The sequence below is a fragment of the Pongo abelii genome, chromosome 18 (genome assembly GCF_028885655.2).
Source record: "Pongo abelii isolate AG06213 chromosome 18, NHGRI_mPonAbe1-v2.0_pri, whole genome shotgun sequence".
In the NCBI taxonomy this organism is placed as follows: Eukaryota; Metazoa; Chordata; class Mammalia; order Primates; family Hominidae; genus Pongo; species Pongo abelii.
The window spans coordinates 68835594-68856683 of record NC_072003.2 but is presented as its reverse complement, the minus strand read 5'-3'; the positions used below and the strand labels follow the sequence as shown (position 1 = coordinate 68856683).

Genomic DNA, 21090 nt, shown 5'->3' with positions numbered 1-21090 from the left:
CCTGGGCAACAGAGCAAGACTCCCTCTCAAAAAAAAAAAAAAAAAACAATCCAGAGGTTGCAGTGAGTCGAGACCACGCCACTACACTCCAGCCTGGGCAACAGAACAAGACTCTGTCTCAAAAAAAAAAGGAAAAAAAATCATCTTGGTTTGTGTGTTTTGAGGCCTGATCTCTTATCTATAAGGTGAGAAGGGGAGCTTGAGCAGATCTCAAGCTTCCTCTTGCATGGAAGTGGAAAGCAATAATTATTATCCCATTCTTTTGTTTAGGGAACTGAACCAAATTGTACTTTTTTTTTTTTTTTGAGACAGAGTTTCGCTTCTTTGCCCAGGCTAGAGTGCATTGGTGCGATCTCGGCTCACTGCAACCTCCGCCTCCCATATTCAAGTGATTCTCCTGCCTCAGCCTCCCCAGTAGCTGGGATTACAGGCATGTGCCACCACGCCCAGCTAATTTTTGTATTTTTAGTAGAGACAGTTTCACCATGTTGGCCAGGCTGGTCTCGAACTCCTGACCTCAAGTGATCCGCCCGCCTCAGCCTCCCAAAGTGTTGGGATTACAGGCGTGAGCCACCGCCCGGACCCAAATTGTACTTCTATAAAATGAACAAGGACTTGAAAATTCTAGGCTGGACGTAGTGGCTCATGCCTGTAATCCCAGCACTTTGGGAGGCCGAGGCAGGCAGATTCCTTGAACTCAGGGGTTGGAGACCAGCCTGGGCAACATGGCAAAACTCCATCTCTACAAAAAATACAAACAAAAAAAAATTTAGGCCAGGAGTGGTGGCTCACGCCTGTAATCCCAGCACTTTTGAAGGCCGAGGCTGGCGGATCACAAGGTCAGAAGTTCGACACCAGCATGGCCATTATGGCGAAACCCTGTCTCTACTAAAAATACAGAAATTAGCTGGGCGTGGTGGCGGGCGCCTGTAGTCCCAGCTACTCAGGAGGCTGAGGCAGGAGAATAGCTTGAACCCGGGAGGCAGACGTTGCAGTGAGCTGAGATTGCACCACTGCACTCCAGCCTGGGCAAAAAAAAAAAAAAAAATTGGGAATGATAGTAAGAGGAAGATTAAAAAATGAAGGAAAAGAAAAAGAAAATTTTAGTACAAAACAGCAAACCCATATGATTTCTTTTTTTTTTTTTTTTTTTGAGACAGAGTCTCGCTCTGTTGCCCAGGCTGGGGTGCAGTGGCGTGATCTTGCCTCACCACAACCTCCGCCTCCTAGGTTCAAGCGATTCTCCTGCCTCAACCTCCCAAGTAGCTGGGACTATAGGTATGTGCCACCATGCCCGGCTAATTTTCATATTTTTAGTAGAGAAGGAGTTTTACCATGTTGGCCAGATTAGTCTCGAACTCCTGACCTCAAGTGATCCACCTGCCTTGGCCTCCCAAAGTGCTGGGATTACAGGCGTGAGCCACCGCACCCAGCCAAAACCATGTGATTTCAAAGCAGTGGTTAGCAAGGGGTTATAATGCAGAAATTATACATATAAACACACCTATAGTCATGTGCCACATAACAAAGTTTTGGTTAATGATGGACTGCATATATGGTGACAGTGGTCCCATTAGGTTATATATAGAGCTGAAAAATTCATACTGCCTAGTGACATTGTAGATGTCATAGGCATTGTAACATTGTAGTGCAATGCATTACTTTGTCTATGTTTAGATATGTTGAGATACACAATATTTACCATTTTGTCACAGTTGCATGTCACATGCTGTACAGGTTTGTAGCGGAACAATAGGCTACACCATATATCCTAGGCATATTTTTTGCAGAGGTTGGCTAAGGTAATAGTAATTGGTAAGATTAAGGGGATTAGGACTGTTACAGCAGTGGAAGAATACATGTTTGTTACTTTTATTTGGAGTTGCACCAATGTTTTTGGTTCCTAAGTCCAGTGGATGACTCTAGTCCTTTAAAAGTTGAGAAAGCCATGTTGTTAGACATGGGGACATGAGTTAGCAGTTGTCAGATACTTTCTCCGTAGATAAGAAGTTGCAAGCTAGAGCCTAGGCTCTACCATCTAGGTTTGTGTAAGTCACACAAGGATGAAATCACCTAACGATGCATTTCTCAGAACATATCCCCATTGTTAAGCAACATACGACTGTATATATACATACACACACTAATACCTATATGTATATGTAGATATACGTATACATACGGGTTTTAAATATGACATTCCCTCAGAAATTTTAGAAAACGATGTTGGGGCCGGGCATGGTGGCTCACACCTGTAATCCCAGTACTTTGGGAGGCCGAGATGGGCGGATCACTAGGTCAGGAGATCGACACCACCCTGGCTAACACAGTGAAACCCTGTCTCTACCAAAAATACAAAAATTAGCTGGGCATGGTGGCTCATGCCTGTAATCCCAGCACTTTGGAAGGCCGAGACGGGCGGATCATGAGGTCAGGAGATCGAGACCATCCTGGCTAACACAGTGAAACCCCGTCTCTACTAAAAATACAAAAAAAATTAGCCGGGCGTAGTGGTGGGCGCCTGTAGTCCCAGCTACTCGGGAGGCTGAGGCAGGAGAATGGCGTGAACCTGGGAGGCGGAGCTTGCAGTGAGCCGAGATCGTGCCACTGCACTCCAGCCTGGGCGACTGAGCGAGACTCCGTCTCAAACAAACAAACAAACAAAAATTAGCCGGGCGTGGTGGCGGGCGCCTGTAGTCCCAGCTACTTGGGAGGCTGAGGCAGGAGAATGGCGTGAAACCGGGAGGTGGAGCTTGCAGTGAGCCGAGATAGCGCCACTGCACTCCAGCCTGGGGAACAGAGCGAGACTCCGTCTCAAAAAAAAGAAAACGATGTTGATTTTACTGAAGAGCTTGAAACCCATCACTAGCCAGCATTTACTGATGCCTGTTTGTAAAGCACTTGCATTGTACGGGTTGTATAGGCTGAAGTGACTGGTGTTTGCAAATAAAGGAGAAAAGTAAATTATCCTTTAGTGATATCCTTTCTCTTCTCAATGCTTGTGAAATTTGAAAAAGTTTTCCCTTTGGGGACATTCCGTGTCTTTTTCTTGTGGTTTGTGCAGAGAAAGGTGAACTCTGAAATGAGTCTACTTTTAATGTTTTCCAGCAGCACCAGATGAAGACAATACAACCAATATAACAAAAAAGCAGGTAATTTAAAATTCTCTTTTCTGATACTGGTTATGTGGGTAGAGCAGAGGTAAAATATGCACCCTGTCTCACAGGTATAGACTGGTTATGTACCCAGTAAAAACCTTTTTCTGAGATTTTCAGATAATCCAAACTAAGTTAAAGTAATAATTATCTTCTGGAAGAAAAGCCTAGGAAAACAGATGACACATTTTCCAAAACATGAATGATGTAGATATGTTTGCAGTTTGGAATGCAGAAGTGATTGTTACTTGAGGATCAAATGGCAGGACATCAAGAATTCCTGTGTCCAGATCCACAGTGCTCATATCCTGTCCATTCCATGTTTTAAAAACATAAGCTGTGATTTCAGGTTCAGATGATTCTCCTGGGATTCTTGAGTTTACCTTATCACTACATTGGAGAAAATGTAAATAAGTGGAGAGGAAAGGTGGTGATAAATCTTTTGGTTTTCTTTTGCAGAAGTGGACTGTAGAAGAAAGCGAGTGGGTCAAGGCTGGAGTGCAGAAATATGGGGAAGGAAACTGGGCTGCCATTTCTAAAAATTACCCATTTGTTAACCGAACAGCTGTGATGATTAAGGATCGCTGGCGGACCATGAAAAGACTTGGCATGAACTGAAACGGGCTTTCATTTCCACAGAATTCACAGGAGCATGGTTCCTAATAATAGCCCCTGATAGTCTGCTGTTTCTTTTTTTTTTTTTTTTTTTTTTTTTGAGACAGAGTCTCGCTCTGTCACGCAGGCTAGAGTGCAGTGGCGTGATCTCGGCTCACTGCGACCTCCGCCTCCCGGGCTCACGCCATTCTCCTGCCTCAGCCTCCCGAGTAGCTGGGACTACAGGCGCCCGCCACCATGCCCAGCTAATTTTTTGTATTTTTAGTAGAGGCGGAGTTTCACCATGTTAGTCAGGATGGTCTCGATCTCCTGACCTCGTGATCCACCCACCTCGGCCTCCCAAAGTGCTGGGATTACAGGCATGAGCCACTGCGCCCGGCATCTGCTGTTTCTTTCAGAAGCTGGGCTGGGATGAGAATTTTGGGCAACCTCCTTCGACGTGGGGGAGGTCCCAGTTCCACTTCATCACTGTTGGAGATCATGGAGCTAAGAAGCAGAGCCAAGTCCACCCATGTCCTTGGCAGAGATGATAGGCACACAGCTTGTGCAGTGCCAGAATATCATTAGCGTTTCCCTTCTTTAGTGGTTTGCTTAAATTTAAATCCCTGGTAATCTGTAGCACCTTCTCCTAGGAAATGGTGAAGTCTATTAGGAGCCACTTGTGACTCCATGACCTGTTAAAACCAGCAATGTGAGTATTATTTGGAGTAAATTTGTTCCACGTCAAGTTCTGGCCTTCTGATGCAAATGCAAAGGAACTTAGTCTGTTATGAACCCAGGTTGATGACAGACCAGTCCTTGTGGAATAAGATTCCCTTTAAAAACTCTTTAGCCAGTCGTAACATCAACCCTAGACCTGTCTGCCTTGGCATTTGCTCTCAACATCTGCTGGGCTATGTAGGCAGGTTAATCCTCCACTTCTCATGTGGTTGAACCAGTGTGTTTTTTGGTAAAATGGTGATTGTAGATAAGCTTAGTTCCCCGATCCCCTGCCCCCTGTCCCCTGCCTCTTTTCCCAATTCCCTTCCTTATGCTGGACTTTTAAAGCTTAAAAAAAAATCCTGATTGAATATAAATGCCTAATTTCATTCTTTGTGAAATGGTTGCTTCCTCCTGATTCCCTAATTGTGCTGTGTTCGTGTCTTGCACTGGAATTCAACATTCCCTTCTCCTTTTGTACTGTGTTGTGCTTGCTGTCTCTCCCGGACACCCTTAAAGACTGTCTTTTTAGCAAAAAATTTCAGTAAAGTGTTTTCTGTAATCTTTTTTTAAAAGGTGAGAACTAATTATTGTCCATACTTGTAGCATTCTTCATTAAAGTCTTGCTTCTCTCAACTGTAAGTAGCTGTTTAATTGCAGCACAGCATGTATTCACAGAGGGAGGTAGCAAAATGTTAAACTTTGCTGAACTATTTTGATCAAGAAGCTGATGTCAGACTTTATTGAATGTTTTAATCCTTGGAAGCTATGTCAAACAGATGATGTGGAAGTTTCCTCTTAACCTTTCAGTTTCCTCATATATCATTTCTGGGGACAAAAGAATTCCCCCTTTCTCACTTCTGAGTGAGTGAAAGGCAAGGTTTAAAGAAATGCTGAAGTTTTAAAATTCATCCATGGTGGCTAATGCCTGTAATCCCAGCACTCTGGGAGGCCAAGGCAGGAGGATCACTTGAGGTCAGGAGTTCGAGACCAGCCTGGCCAACATAGTAAAACCCTGTGTACTAAAAATACAAAAATTAGCTGGGGCGTGGTGGCAGGCACCTGTAATCCCAGCTATTCAGGAGGCTGAGGCAGGAGAATCGCTTGAACTCAGGAGATGGAGGTTGCAATGAGCCAAGATCGTGCCACTGCACTCCAGCCTGGGCAACAAAGCGAGACTCTATCTCAAAACAAAACAAAACTGGCTGGGAGCCGTGGCTCACCCCTGTAATCCAAGCACTTTGGGAGGCCAAGAAGGGTAGGATCGTCTGAGGTCAGGAGTTCAAGACCAGCCTGGCCAACATGGTGAAACCCCATCTCTACTAAAAATACAAAAACTTAGCCAGCCATGGTGGCAGGCACCTGTAATCCCAACCTCTCGGGAGGCTGAGGCAGGAGAATTGCTTGAACTTGGGAGGTGGAGGTTGTGATGAGCGGAGATGGCGCCATTGCACTCCAGCCTGGGCAAAAAGAGTGAAACTCCTTTTCAAAAACAACAAAGTTTAAAATAAAAAATTTTGAAAAATACAAAATTAGCCAGGCATGGTGGTAGGCGCCTGTAGTCCCAGCTACTTGGGAGGCTGAGGCAGGAGAATCGCTTGAACCTGGGAGGTGGAGGTTGCAGTGAACTGAGATCGCACCACTGCATTCCAGCCTGGGTGACAGAGTGAGACTCCATCTCAAAAAAAAATTAAAAAAAAAATTCATCCATTAGTTACAAGTTGGAAACTTCACACAGCTTCATTACCTATTAACTGCATTTTGGGGTTTAGTACCTATTGTTCTTCTATCAACCAACCCCAACTGAAACCACAGGGAGAAGTTGAGAACTTGAGCTCCTTTCAGGCCAGCCGCCTTCTGCCTGCAGCTGGTTTGGTCTCCCTCTGAACCGGATTAGAATCCAGAAGCTTTTTTCCCCTTAACTCTCATGTGATTCAATGGCGCTCTCCAGGTAGAGGAGTGAAACTGATGCATTTAGGGAAACAAAATATCCTAATCAGTGTTTCTTTTTTATTTATTTATTTATTTATTTATTTATTTATTTATTTATTTTTGAAATGGAGTCTCACTCTGTCACCCAGGCTGGAGTGCAGTGGCCCTATCTCAGCTCACTGTAAGCTCCGCCTCCCGGGTTCACACCATTCTCCTGCCTCAGCCTCCTGAGTAGCTGGGACTACAGGCACCTGCCACCACACCTGGCTAATTTTTTGTATTTTTCGTAGAGATGGGGTTTCACCGTGTTAGCCAGGATGGTCTTGATCTCCTGACCTCGTGATCCGCCTGTCTCAGCCTCCCAAAGTGCTGGGATTACAGGCGTGAGCCACCACGCCCGGCATCAGTGTTTCTTAAACTTGAGAATGCCTATGTTCATTAATATTTTTTCACGTAATTCAGTGTTGTTTTTATTATAGTTATTGAAATGTGTACAAAGATAAAACTATGCTTACAGCTTCTGTAGAACTATAAAACTCACTATGAACTGATGATTGTTTCACCAAAACCAAGTCACTGCTTATGACATGACCAGTGCTAGGACTGCGACGGTGGTGGGACTCGGGTGGGGGATGCCTGTGCCACGTGTGCTGATAGAAGTTCCCAGACTCTTCTATCACTTGAGCAAGACTGCCACAGAGCCACTGTGCTCCCAGAGTGTTGTGATGTCATTTGGCCTTTGCTAGAACTGAACCACACGTATAGAGTCTGTTTTCTGCCTACTTAGCTTGTGACATTTTGAGTCAATGCAAATCATTGCTGGAAGGTGTTAATGCCGTTTTGTTTTTTGTTTTTTAAGATTATGACTAAGGCTAGGCGCAGTGGCTCACACCTGTAATCCTAGCACTTCAGGAGGCCAAAGCATGGGGATCACTTGAGCCCAGGAGTTTGAGACCAACCTAGGCAACATGGCAAAACCTCGTCTCTACAAACAATACAAAAATCAGCCAGGTGTGGTGGTGCACTCCTGTGGGCCCAGCTACTTGGGAGGCTGAGGTGGGAGGATCGTTTGAGCCCAAGAGGGTGAGGCTGCAGTGAGCTATGTTTGTGCCACTGCACTCCAGCCTGGAAGACAGAATGATACCATCTCAAGGAAGCAAAAAAAAAAAAAGATTATGACTAAAAAATGGTTAGGCAGTGTCAGAACTCAGAGACTGACAGCTTGAGAATGAGAAACACTGTCCTGCCTGGTGGTTAAGAGCATGAGCCTCCACCGGGGACCCAGCTCTGCCAGGTGTGCTTGTGGGAGCGTGAGCCACCACTGGAATCTCTGAATGTCTGTGTCCTCATCTCTAATGCCAGAGCTCACAATACCTCCCTTGCAGGGCTATTGTGAGAATAAAATAAGATGCAGGTAAATCTTAGCTCAGTGCCTGCCATGAAGGAGGTGGGTGTTGAAATCATGAATAAAAGAAGAAAGATTAAGGATGTGAATAATATAATTGTCTTTAAGTGGGTTCTGGATAGCTTTTTCCCCCCATGGGTGCTGAAGAAGACCTGAATAAAAGAAAGATCAAGGCCGGGCACGGTGGCTCATGCCTGTAATCCCAGCACTCCGGGAGGCCGAGGCGGGCGGATTGCTTGAGGTCAGGAGTTTGAGACCAGCCTGGCCAATATGGTAAAACCCTCTCTACTAAAAATTCAAAAATTAGCTGGGCATGGTGGCAGGCACCTGTAATTCCAGCTACTCAGGAGGCTGAGGCAGGAGAATCGCTTGAACCTGGGAGGTGGAGGTTGCAGCGAGCAGAGATCGTGCCACTGCACTCCAGCCTGGGTGACAAAGCTACACTCCTTCTCAGAAAAAAAAAAAAAAGATTGAGGCTTTGGATAATATAATTGTCTTTCAGTGGGTTTGGATAGCTTTAGGTGACTGTTAGGTGGAAGGCATCAGGACGAGGACTGTCAGTGGAGGGGTCTGAGCACCATCCTGGCACTGTATTCATCCATTTACATCTTTGCACACACATGCTGTGATTTGCTCTGAGCTGCAGCATTGGGCAGAGAGAAGTGTTGCCCCATGTGTTTATAGGAGCAACTTGATGTAAGAGAACAATCTCCCCAGCCAACTTTTTGTCAGTGTATTCAGAAAGTTGTAAACTTACCCAGTATTATATCCCCAAGAAGCAGGAACTAAAAAATGACAGCCCTAATGAAGGGTGGAAAGACCTCTTCTGAGGTGGTAGATTCTGTGTAGCACCCATGAAGTTGGTAAGCCACTGAGGTTTTGAGGTGAAAGCAAAACTTCCTCCTGCGAGCCAAACATGGGAGTATCATGGCAGTTCTATTATGAATATCTATGTGTGGCCCTGAAATGGGCCTAAATGTGACTTGTGGAGTTAATCATTAGCCCAGCGGTTGTCTGAACGACTTGATTCCCCTGGGCTACGAGCAGTTCACCTGCAGAGGAGGCTCCAGAAAGCGGCATGTCCCCTTTGCTCTTTGGGGCTGGGCTGGTCGTTCTGAATCTAGTGACGTCTGCCAGGAGCCAGAAGACAGAACCTCTAAGTGGCTCTGGGGACCAGCCACTCTTCCATGGAGCTGATCGATATGACTTTGCCATCATGATCCCTCCAGGAGGCACGGAATGCTTTTGGCAGTTTGCCCACCAGACTGGATACTTCTATTTCAGTTACGAGGTATGTGGGTGACTGGCCATACTGGGGGCTTTTTTTTTTTTTTTTCTCCTTTACTCATAAAGTGGGTCAGGTTTTAGGCCAAAACAAGGTCTGGTTGTCTTTATTATGCTGTGATTCCCCACCTGTTAATGAAATGGACCTGCAGTTAGAGGGAAACTCCAGCTGGGTGAATAATCACCAACAGGAGCTAAAACATATGGTTTGGCTTCTCACATCAGGGGCCATGCTCAAAGTCATGGGGCAGACAGGGTGCCTCTGCCTGAAAAGATAATCATTACATGTACTCGGATTTGGGGATGAGAGGGGAGAGAATACATTTTTAATATATTAAAACAAAATTGGATAATGGTGCTTTGGAGACTGATCCAGAGATTTCAAAGAAGGCTGCTTCAGCTTATGGGGGTGGGGGAGTAAAGGTTCTGCTGCCTTTAGGAGCAATTCTGGCAAATCAGAGAGAGATTCACTAGGTCAAGTTTTCTGTATTCAGCCAGTTAATCTTATTTTTTTTTAGGACGGTAAGTGTTTTCAAGTTACTTACTCAAAGGTCAAGTACTTTTACCCATACTATGGTCTTATATCATGCTGTCCAAGGGTGGTGAACTCAATATGAAAGTTAGAGGCTGTTCATTTCCTTTGTTCTTTATCTTAGAAATCTGTTAACTTTCTAATTTTTGTTTACATAGTAATAGACTTTGTTGATCTTACTCCACTGTAACAACATTTATTTTAAATAAACTTATCAGAGACTTTTCTTACCTCTGAATTTCTACTGGAACAGCAGCCACTACTAAGCTCACTGTGGCCTGAGCTAATCCAGATCTAGCTTGGGAGCGAGTGTCCGTGGAGTGCTTGTTGTAGGTGTGCACTGCCAAGCAGCAAATGCCCAAATCTGGGACATCATTGGGGAGCTCAACCACCAAGCAAGTTCATTCAAGAACTCTACAGCCAGGCCGGGTGCGGTGGCTCACACCTGTCATCCCAGTACTTTGGGAGGCTGAGGCAGGCAGATCACCTGAGGTCAGGAGTTCGAGACCACCTTGGCCAATATGGTGAAACCCCATCTCTACTAAGAATACAAAAATTAGCCGGGCTTGGTGGCATGTGCCTGTAATCCCAGCTACTTGGGTGGCTGAGGCAGGAGAATCGCTTGAACCTGGGAGGTGGGGGTTGCAGTGAGCTGAGATCACTCCACTGCACTCCAGCCTGGGTGACACAGCAAGACTCCGTCTCAAAAAAAAAGAAAAAATTCTACAGCCAGAATCGTACTTTTTTTTTTTTTTTTTTTTTTGACAGAGTGTTGCTCTGTCGCTCAGGCTGGAGTGCAGTGGCGTGATCTCGACTCACTGCAATCCCCGCCTCCCGGGTTCAAACAATTCTCCTGCCTCAGCCTCCAAAGTAGCTGGGATTATAGGCGCATGCCACCATGCCAGGCTAATTTCTGTATTTTTTAAATAGAGACGGGGTTTCACCATGTTAGCCAGGCTGGTCTCGAACTCCTGACCTTGTGATCTGCCCGCCTCGGTCTCCCAAAGTGCTGGGATTACAGGCGTGAGCCACTGTGCCCAGCCCAGAATCATACATTTTAACGGATCCACACCAGCTGTGTGGTCCGAGCAAGGCATGTCTTCTTCACACGGGTGCTGTTGGCATTCTGGGCAGTTCTTTGTCCTGCTGTACTGTTTCTTACATTGCAGACGTTCAGCAATGCTGTGCTGCCTCCCCTTAACACCATCACTGTGACACCTCAGAATCCTCCAATCAACTCCAAGCCCCAGCAGGGGGTTGGGCAGTCGCACCCCAGACAGAGACCGCTGTGCTGATGACTGTGGGACGTCAATCTTACCACTCAGCTGGCTTCCTCGTGATGTAGCAGGGGTTCTGCTACCTATTTAATGTGTCTTGGCAGGTTCAGCGGACAGTGGGGATGTCACATGACTGGCATGTTGCTGCCACGGCACATAACCCACAGGGATTTCTCATAGACACCTCCCAGGGTGTTCGGGGCCAGATTAACTTCTCTACCCAAGAGACAGGTCTGTTTTCATTACCATGGCTATTATAATAATCATAGGGTCCTATGAAATTACAGAAATAATGAGGAAGTATACAGAGATGTTTTAACAGTAGGAAAAAAATTCAGCCTTTAACACCAAAAACCAGTGTTGCTGGAGGCTGCTGACCTCCAGGGGTGCCAAGTGGCAGTCTACTGACGATGTGGGGGCAAGACTCCAGGTGAGCATTCTAAGTCTAGGGTTCAGCAGCTCAATTTTATCTCGTCATCTCCAGTTGATCAGATTCTGGGAAAGTGACCAAAAAACAGAGCCATTTATAATACAGAATTCCAATTAACAAATGGATTACAGGGAAGCATTTCTTTCCAGTCATCAGAATATTTGAGTCAGTTACTAAAAGCAGATTCAGAACAAAAGAAAATGCATGATATCCATGTGAGATATCCATACTCCACAACAAAGCACTCCTCCAGCCAGGTCAAGCCTGTCCCACTTTGGACAGCACCAGTGTCTTAACTGCCCTCTTTACTAGCCAGCTGCACTGAAAAAGACATTTTCTCAACAGGGGCATCAGACAGTCCTTCACTATGAAGCACAGCATATGTATCAGTGTTAAAAGATCTTGAACAGGCCGGGCGCGGTGGCTCACACCTATAATCTCAGCACTTTGGGAGGCCGAGGCGGGCGGATCATCTGAGGTCAGGAGTTCGCGATCAGCCTGACCAATATGGTGAAACCCCGTCTCTACTAAAAATACAAAAATTAGCTGGGTGTGGTGGCAGGTGCCTGTAATCCCAGTTACTCAGGAGGCTGAGGCAAGAGAATCGCTTGAACCCGGGAGACAGAGACTGCAGTGGGCCGAGAGAGCACCATTGCACTCCAGTCTGGGCAACAGAGCGAGACTAGTCTAAAAAAAAAAAAAAAAAAATCTTGAACGTCTTTGGCCCCTACATGCCAGTAGTGCCTTCCAATCATTTTGACTTTCAAACACTGCCACACCTTTCTAATCCCACCCCATCCATCTTCTACTGGTCCTCTCCACCTCGCTCCTTCCCACCCACTCCCCACCCCACGTCCCCCTCTCCCCGCACACACAAAGGGAGGCAACCCCAGCCCCAACAGATATAACCAAACCATGAGTCACTGTACAGACCGCCTTGGAGGCAATCACTCCAGGAGAGCTGCTTTCATGCACTATGCATCCATTTTTTTTTTATCTTTCCTAATTTCAAGTTCAAGATGGTGTCCCTAGCTGTAATGGTGTACAAGGACCAGGCAAACACCATGCTCTTGACTTCAACTCAATCTGTTGAGCAGGAGTTCCTTAATAGAAGATGTGGGAATTATATGTTAAAGAGAAAACATTGTTTGCCACTACCCAGTATGGAAAGAATGAGTTACTAAAATTTGGCCAAATATAATAAGTAATATTTAGTATAAGTTTAACATAAGGTCCGTGTCTTCCGTGTCAAAAACGGGATCTTTGTACTTTCTAAGTAAAAAGAAGGTCCTGTAGTAGAATTTCCAAAACTAGAGGACAGATACCTCCAGGGAATCCTTAACAAAGGGGAGGAGACCAAAGACTTGGTAATGATCTAAGAATTCCTACAGGTTTTTATCAGCTTTGTCTAAGTAATCAGCATAATCACTTCGGTTCTGTGCAAGTGTACCTCAACTTCGGAGTCTTCTATGAGGGGCCTGAGACTGATCACAAACAGAAGGAAAGAAAACAACTGAACGATACTCTGGATGCAATAGAGGTAAGGAAGTGTTTTGTGGAAGAGAAACGTCTGTGGAAACTGATTTTTAACTTCAGAGGGAAGATGACTTCATTTAGGTAGAAACCAAACAGGCAAGGGGATGTGAATTTCTTAATAAATTATGACTTGGCTGGGCACGGTGGCTCACGCCTGTAATCCCAGCACTTTGGGAGGCCGAGGCAGGCGGATCACCTGAGGTCAGGAGTTCGAAACCAGCCTTGCCAACATGGTGAAACCCTGTCTCTACTAAAAATACAAAAATTAGCCAGGCGTGGTGGTGTGCACCTGTAATCCCAGCTACTCGGAAGGCTGAGGCAGGAGAATCGCTTGAACCCTGGGAGGCAGAGGTTGCAGTGAGCCAAGATCACGCCACTACACTCCAGTCTGGGATAGAGCGAGACTCCGTCTCAAAATAAATTATGACTTGAAGCTCTTGAAATTCCATCTTTGTTTTATACCAAGGGTTGGCAAACTATGTATGGCTGACAGGCCAAATCTGGCCCATTGCCTGTTTTTCTTTAAATTGAGATATAATTTATACACCGTACATCATCTAAAAGTGTATAAGTCAGTGGTTTTTTAGTATATTCACAAGGCTTTGCAACTATCAGCATCTAATTCCGGAAGTTTATCACCCACCCACCCCACAAAATCCCACTACCCATTAGTCATTCTCCATTCTATTACCCCAGGCCTGCCTATCACTGTTCTACTGTCTCTATAGATTTACCTATTCTATACTTCATTTTTGAGACAGGGTCTCTCTTGTTGTCCAGGCTGCAGTGTGCAGTGGCTTGATCACAGCTCACTGCAGCCTCAACCTCCTGCGCTCAAGCAATCCTCCCATCTCGGCTTGCCAAAGTGCTGAGATTCAGCACTTTGAGCTACTGAGCTGACATTACTCAGCATTTTGAGCTACTGCGCTGAGATTAATCAGCACTTTGAGCCACTGTGGCTGGCCTCTATACACTTTATTTAAATGGAATCACACAGTACATGGGATTTTGTGACTGGCTTATTTTTATTATTTTTTGAGACGGAGTTTTGCTCTTGTTGTCCACGCTGGAGTGCAATATCACAATCTCAGCTCACTGCAACCTCCACCTCCAGGGTTCAAGTGATTCTCCTCCTCGCAAGTAGCTGGGATTACAGGCACCTGCCACCACGCCCGGCTAATTTTTGCGTTTTTAGTAGAGACAGGGTTTCACCATGTTGGCCAAGCTGGTCTCAAACTCCTGACCTCAGGTGATTGGCCCGCCTTGGCCGCCCAAAGTGCTGGGATTACAGGTATGAGCCACTGCGCCCAGCCAAGACTGGCTTCTTTAGCATGTTCTCAGCGTTCATCCATGTTGTAGCATGTATCAATACTTTTCATGGCTGAATGATATTCTCTTTTATGGATAGACATTTTATTTATCCATTCATCAGTTAATGGACATGATGGACATTTAGGTTTTCCCACCTCTTGGCTATCATAACACGGCTATGGACATTTGCATGCAAGTTTTTGTGTTAGCATGTTTTGTGTATACCTGAAAGTGGAATTACTGGAGACTGTTTACCACAGTGGCTAAACCATTTTAAACTCTTGCTAGCAGTGTATGAAGGTTCTAATTTCTCTAGTTCCTCATCAACACTTGTTATTGTCTTTTTTGTTACAGTCATCCTAGTGGGTGTGAAATGTTATCTTGTGGTTTTGAGTTGCATTTCTCTAATGATTAATAATGTTGAGCATCTTTTCACGTGCTTATTGGCCATCTCTCTATCTTCTTTGGAGAAATGTCTGTTCGAGTCCTTTGCCCATTTTAGGCCAAGCCATTTGGCCCAACACCTGTAATCCCAGCACTTTGTGAGGCCGAGGTAGGATAGCTTGAGCCCAGGAGTTTGAAACTAGCCTGGGAAACATGGTAAGAGCCTGTCTCTACAAATAAAACAACTTTTTAAATGACCCGGGTGTGGTGGCACATACTTGTGGTCCCAGCCGCTTGGGAGGCTTAGGTAGAATTGCTTGAACCCAGGATGTCAAGGCTGTGACAGTGAGACCCTATCTCAGAAAAATGAAAATCCTTTGCCCATTTTACATTTTTTTTTTTTTTTTTTTTTGAGAGTCACTCTGTCGTCCAGGCTGGAGTACAGTGGTGTGATCTCGGCTCACTGCAACCTTTGCCTCCTGGGTTCAAGTGATTCACCTGCCTCAGCCTCCTGAGTAGGTGGCATTACAGCCACGTGCAACCATGCCCAACTAATTTTTGTATTTTTAGTAGAGACAGGGTTTCACCATGTTGGTCAGGCTGGTCTTGAACTCCTGACCTTGTGATCTGTCCAGCTCAGCCTCTCAAAGTGCTGGGAATACAGGTGTAAGCCACCGCGCCCTGCCTGGATTGTCTTTTTACTGTTGAATTTTATTTATATATTCTGGATACAAGTCCCTCCTAAGATATGTGAGTTGCAGATATTTTCTCCCATTCTGGCAATGTCTTTTCACTTTCTTTTTTCTTTTTTGAGACGGAGTTTCATTGTCTCTCCCAGGCTGGAGTGCAGTGGCGTGATCTTGGCTCACTGCAACCTCCGCCTCCCAGGTTCAAGCGATTCTCCTGCCTCGGCCTCCTGAGTAGCTGGGACTACAGGCCACTCAGCTACTTTTGTATTGTACTTTTGTATTGTACATTGGGCTGCCACAATGCCCAGCTAACTTTTATATTTTTATTTATTTATTTATTTATATTTTTTTGAGACAGAGTCTCGCTTTGTCACCTAGGCTGGAGTGCAGTGGCACAATTTTGGCTCACTGCAACCTCCGCCTCCCGGGTTCAAGTGATTCTTATGCTTCAGTCTCCCAAGTAGCTGGGATTACAGGCGGGTGCCACCACGCCTGGCTAATTTTTATATTTTTAGTAGAGATGGGGTATCACTAAGTTGGCCAGGCTGGTCTTGAACTCCTGACTTCAGGTGATCTGCCCAACTTGGCCTCCCAAAGTGCTACGATTACAGGAATAAGCCACCGTGCCCGGCAACTTTTCACCTTTTTTTTTTGAGACAGTCTCACTCTGTGGGCCAGGCTGGAGTACAGTGGCACGATCTCAGCTCACTGCAACCTCTGCCTCCCGGGCTCAAGCAATTCTCGTGCCTCAGCCTCCCAAGTAGCTGGGATTACAGGCGTGTGCCACCACACCCGGCTAATTTTTGTATTTTTAGTAGAGACGGGGTTTCACCATGTTGGCCAGGCTGATTTCAAACTCCTGACCTCAGGTAGTCCGCCCGCCTCGGCCTCCCAAAGTGCTGGGATTACAGGCATGAGCCACTGCGCCCGGCCACTTTTCACTTTCTTAATAGTCTCTCCTAAATGCACAAAAGCTCAATGCCTGTTTTTGTAAATGGAAGTTTTCTTGAAACACAGCCATGCTCATTTGACAATTACATATTGTCTGTGGCTGCTTTTGTACTGCAATGGCAGAGTTCGGCAGTCACAAGGGCCTGCAAAGCCAAAAATATTCACCATCTGGCCTTTTAATAAAAAGTCCACAGGCCCTTGTCTTCTACCATATAGAGAACATAAAACATCACCTGAAATGGTAACGACGTGCTGAGTACATCTAAATCTAGAGGTCCTCTGGAAGAGCTCTCTACTTTGAGAACTGAAGTTTTCCATTATTTAAAAACAAAACAAAACAAAAGGCCGGGGCAGTGGCTCATGACCATAATCCCAACACTTTGGGAGGCCAGTGTGGGTGGATCTCTTGAGCCCAGGAGTTCAAGATGAGCCTGGGCAACATGGCAAAACCGTCTCTACAATTAAAAAAAAAAAAAAAAAAATTAGGTAGGTGTAGTGGCATGTGCCTGTAGTCCCAGCTACTAGGGAGGCTGAGGTGGGAAGATCACTTGCGCGCAGAAGGTTGAGGCTGCAGTGAGCTGTGACTGCGCCACTGTACTCCTGCCTGGGCAAACAAGTGAGACCCTGTCTCATAAAACAAAAACAAAAATTTTAAACTCAAATCCAGACCATATTTCATACACAGCAAACACAACATTTATCAACAACTATCATAGTACTGTACATCTTAAAATCATATGGGTAAATTATTTGACTTCCAGATAGGTTAGTGTTGGTGAGCGCCCAGGTGAGGCTAGATGGGGGTTTGGAAGAATCCCTTTAAAATTTTCTCTCTCATAGGACAGCACTCAAAAGGTGCAGAACAATATCTTTCACATGTGGCGATACTACAACTTTGCCCGGATGAGGAAAATGGCTGACTTTTTCCTTATCCAATCAAACTATAACTATGTGAACTGGTGGTCGACAGCCCAGAGCCTCATTATTATTCTTTCTGGGATCCTGCAACTGTATTTCTTGAAGCGTCTCTTCAATGTTCCAACAACTACAGACACAAAGAAGCCAAGATGCTAAGCTAAGGTGACTATAGCACCCTGGCTCTTTTCTTCTGGGGCTTAGTTGAATCAGCTTTGTAATGTTATGGGACAAAAATCAATTTATCTCATTAATGTTTTAGTCTGCTGCACACATCTAAAAAAGCAAAATGGCAATAAAATAATAACAATGAAAAAGTTCTGAATTAGTATGTATTAAATGTATGCATCAAAATACTGTTCATCATATAGCAGTCCCTTAGCCTTCACTGAGTCTACTTAGAGACTAACAGAAAACCTTAGAAGGAAGACGAGTTGAAAAAGGCCACAATCAAGTTTGCTTACATATAAAAGCAGGAGTTGGTAATGTTTTATTCTTAAGACTTCACCTTTGGAACTTAAAATAAGCAATATATTCATTAAAGAAATAGTTTAATTTTGCAATACAGGTAGTCTTTAAATTTTTTGTCTATAAAATATTAAAGAAATATTCTAAGGATCTTAAAATAACTTTGGGAGGCACGGGGAAGGACAAAGGGACTGAATTTTTATGTTGCGGTCTCTGATCAGTGCTTTTAGTCCAATCCAGTCAAGTAAGTAAAGGTTCATAGAAAAAATTATGTTTTATAAAATTATAGTGATGAAAAAAACTTTCCAGCCTAGGATCATCCCATCCAAGAAAAATACTGAGAAAACAGCTTGTAAAAAAGAAGGTAATATAATCAAATTATACTCATAAAACTCTACACTTAATAACAGGAATACATAATATATATAATATAAAAATAATTCTTAACCATTTATTCCATACCTGTCATTTCCAAGGCACTGTACACTGTACTAGATGCTTTACAATCAGACGGAGTCTCACTCTGTCGCGCCCAGGCTGGAGTGCAATGGCACCATCTCGGCTCACTGCAACCTCTGCTTCCCCAGTTCAAGCCATTCCCCTGCCTCAGCCTCCTAAGTAACTAGACACAGCCATGTGCCACCACAGCTGGCTAATTTTTTTTTTTTTTTTTAGTAGAGATGGGGTTTCATCATGTTGGCCAGGCTGGTCTCAAACTCCTAACCTTAAGTGATCCGTCTGCCTTGGCCTCCCAAAGTGCTGGGATTACAGGCGTGAGCCACTGTGCCCAGCCTACAATCATGATTTCTAATTCCAAAAATCAGAATTTCTAATTCTCAGGTAGATGGCCAAAGCTGTTTTTTAAGTTTTGTGTCTTTTTAAACAGAAGAAAATGAACCTTATTAAAGCTAAATGACTCATTCAAGGCCATATAGCTGGTAGGTGGCAGAAGTGGGGTTTGAATCCGTTTTTCTTCCATACTACACACCAATTACTGTATAGAAAAATAGCTGAATTGCTCTTATTAGCCAAATTTCATTTTTAAAACCCCGCATGTGATTTATTATTCTGTTATGGCAATGTCTATGTTGCATATTAATTAAAAAGAAAATTCTTGTGTTTAGAAAACAAAGTGTTATCGCAGATAACAATAAGCTATTCTTGTTCCTAGTTCCAATGATTTTGAACCTATTTCTCAGAACAAGAAGCCCTCTGATTCAAATATGAAACAGTATTCTATTTCATCACAAACACAAAGATCTGAAACCCCATTTTTGAGCCATCTCTATATATAATAAGAATCCAGCCTGCGTTTGTCAGTGATAGAGAGTACAGTAAGTAAGTCCCTGAAGAGGTCAGAGTGTTGACAAAATTCAACATGATGGTGGAGTCCACACAAACACAGGAAACAAAGATCGGCCTTTCCATACAGCCGTCTGTCCTTGGAATGACTTCGTTTTAAGTCAACGTCTCTTCATGCCGCACATATTCCCCAATGTCTGCTTGATGAAATACCACAATCGCCATGGGGTCTACTTTTCTGCAGTCTTGTGTAGATTTTGCTGCCACCCCAAAACCCTGGGATTCAAAAGAAGAGACACTAACTCACTGAAGTCATTCAATATGCCCATATTGAGGGCTGGAAATAACAAAGACGGAAAAAATACAGTTCTGGTCTTTCTGGGATTCAAAACGTGCTGAGAATTTATTCTCTCAAGCACTCAGATTGAAAACATATCCTTCTTGATAAGAGTACTTGAGTTCTGTAACAGCTACCATCTCTACTCACCAAAGGGATGTCTGCCATGGAGTACACCACCACGCCCTGGTACTGAGAAGTATTTTCAGTGATTCGACCCAGACCAGATTTCAACACATGGTTCCCATAGAGGAAGGACTGCTCTGCACCAGGTTTTATCCAAACTTTATACTATAAGAGAATTAAAATCAAAGAGACATAAAAACGTTACTATTTCTATCCATGCAGACAAGCTTGCTGCTGGATCTGTGAATAATTTTCTGAAATAATTTTAAGGGAAACAGAGAGAGACTCATGTTTTCCTCAAACTGTTCATCTCCTGAACAGAAATGCAGGAAGTTGCCCGGCGCAGTGGCTCGCGCTTGTAATCCCAGCACTTTGGGAGGCCGAGGCAGGTGGATCACTTGAGGCCAGGAGGTCGAGACCAGCCTGGCCAACACAGCGAAACACTGTCTCTACTAAAAACACACAAAAAATCAGCCAGGTGTGGTGGCACATGCCTGTAATCCCAGCTACTGAGGCACAAGAATCGCTGGAACCTGGAAGGCGGAGGCTGCAGTGAGATCGCACCATTGCACTCTAGCCTGGGCGACAGAGTGAAACTGTGTCAGGAAGAAAGGGAAAGAGAAATGAAAAGAAAAAACAGAGCAAGAAAGAAAAAGAAAAAGAAATGCAAAAAGTTATTTTCTTAACTCTACAAGGATCATCTTCCATGGCCAGGTTAACAGCTGTTTTTCTGGACCCCGGTGTCTTCATTGCTGCCACTTATTTGCTTTCTGATCTCTAGCTGGGTCTGCCCAGGCTCTTCTACTTCGCTGAAGAAAACTAACCCTACGCAGCCACATAGCATTCCTATCCCATAGCCCTGACCATGCCCAAGCTGCAAGACCTCTACACATCTCCATGTGCTGACACTCCTCCAAGCACACTGTCAGGGACTCTGTGGGAGAGAAGCTGCCGGACAGTCTGCCTAATCCTTGACTTCATCGCCCGTGGCAGAATTGGAAACCACCCCACAAACCTTGGCATAAGGTGCAAGGTAATCCAGAGCTGTGACGTGCAACCGAAACTTGTGGGTTTTAGTGAATTTTCCAAAGCAGGTCCCCAGCGACACCAGCTTGTCCCCGGAAATATTGGCGGCCAGCTTCATAATCTTCTCACTAAAAGGGTAAAGGGGGAGCAAGGTTGCGGATGAAGGAGGCTGGTGGGACCCAGGACCCCCCTCCCCTGGGTCCATGCTGCCTGCCCGGCCCCGCCTCACCTCACATAGTACACCCGGTCGTTGTGCAGACGGAAACAGTAGGTGCCATCGGGCCGGTCCACCAGCAGCTGAAGATTCTCCCCAATGCTGAGGGCAAAAAGAGGACTGGAGACCGCGCCCGAACGGACCGGTCTCGGCACCGCGCCCCCACTCCACCCCTGGCCATCACACCCACACACTCCCGCGTCCGCCCCGCGCGCTCCTACTATTTCGCGATCTTCTCAAACATGACACGGGTCTCCTCTTCAGTCAAAGGCCGCATTTTTCCCCCTGGGTTGGAACACCGGATCCTCGTGCCTTGGTAACTGGAAACGGAAGTAGGTCGCTCGCTGCTCCCCAGCAACCCCAAAGCCTTCCTCTCTAGCCCCGTACCAATAGTTCCTCTCGCTAGCACCCAATAGTCTGGACGACCACCGGGGAAAGCAAGCCGGTCGGATGAGAAAACATAGAGACCGGAAATGTGCCTGTTTCTTCCTGTCCTAAGTTC

General features: G+C 45.1%; 3 protein-coding genes across 6 annotated transcripts in view; 2 read left to right on the top strand and 1 right to left on the bottom strand.

Annotated features, from left to right (window-relative positions):
* The window catches only part of TERF2 (telomeric repeat binding factor 2), a 33080-nt gene extending 27975 nt beyond the window's left edge, over window positions 1–5105 (top strand). For 2 of the 4 annotated variants that reach the window (XM_024233281.3, XM_024233276.3), the window contains 2 exons: window positions 3109–3152; window positions 3615–5105. In XM_024233281.3, coding sequence (XP_024089049.1) covers window positions 3109–3152; window positions 3615–3773 — 203 coding nt within the window. In that variant the 3' untranslated portion in view covers window positions 3774–5105. Of the gene's footprint in view, window positions 1–3064; window positions 3153–3614 lie in introns of those variants that run through there. The other 2 variants (XM_024233278.3, XM_024233280.3) reach the window with 2 other exon arrangements.
* Window positions 5106–6045: 940 nt separating this feature from the next.
* TMED6 (transmembrane p24 trafficking protein 6) lies at window positions 6046–18104 on the top strand. The gene is made up of 4 exons (XM_002826585.4): window positions 6046–9097; window positions 11004–11130; window positions 12721–12869; window positions 17041–18104. The coding sequence occupies exons 1-4, from the start codon at window positions 8885–8887 to the stop codon at window positions 17272–17274; spliced, it is 723 nt and encodes a 240-aa protein (XP_002826631.1). The 5' UTR covers window positions 6046–8884; the 3' UTR covers window positions 17275–18104.
* Window positions 18105–18240: 136 nt separating this feature from the next.
* NIP7 (nucleolar pre-rRNA processing protein NIP7) lies at window positions 18241–20872 on the bottom strand. Its single transcript, NM_001132450.1, is given in 5 exon segments — window positions 18241–19161; window positions 19373–19513; window positions 20364–20502; window positions 20604–20690; window positions 20810–20872. Coding segments are annotated over 5 exon segments (543 nt in total). The 5' UTR covers window positions 20866–20872; the 3' UTR covers window positions 18241–19041.
* Between the last annotated feature and the right edge of the window lie 218 nt (window positions 20873–21090).

What these genes read in the sequence shown, in the direction of transcription:
- TMED6 (XM_002826585.4), top strand. Translation starts at nt 8,885, where the DNA reads ATGTCCCCTTTGCTCTTTGGGGCTGGGCTGGTCGTTCTGAATCTAGTG. An exon ending in CTTCTCTACCCAAGAGACAG is followed by an intron (nt 11,131 to 12,720) that starts GTCTGTTTTCAT and finishes GAATTCCTACAG; the next exon opens with GTTTTTATCAGCTTTGTCTA. An exon ending in ATACTCTGGATGCAATAGAG is followed by an intron (nt 12,870 to 17,040) that starts GTAAGGAAGTGT and finishes TCTCTCTCATAG; the next exon opens with GACAGCACTCAAAAGGTGCA.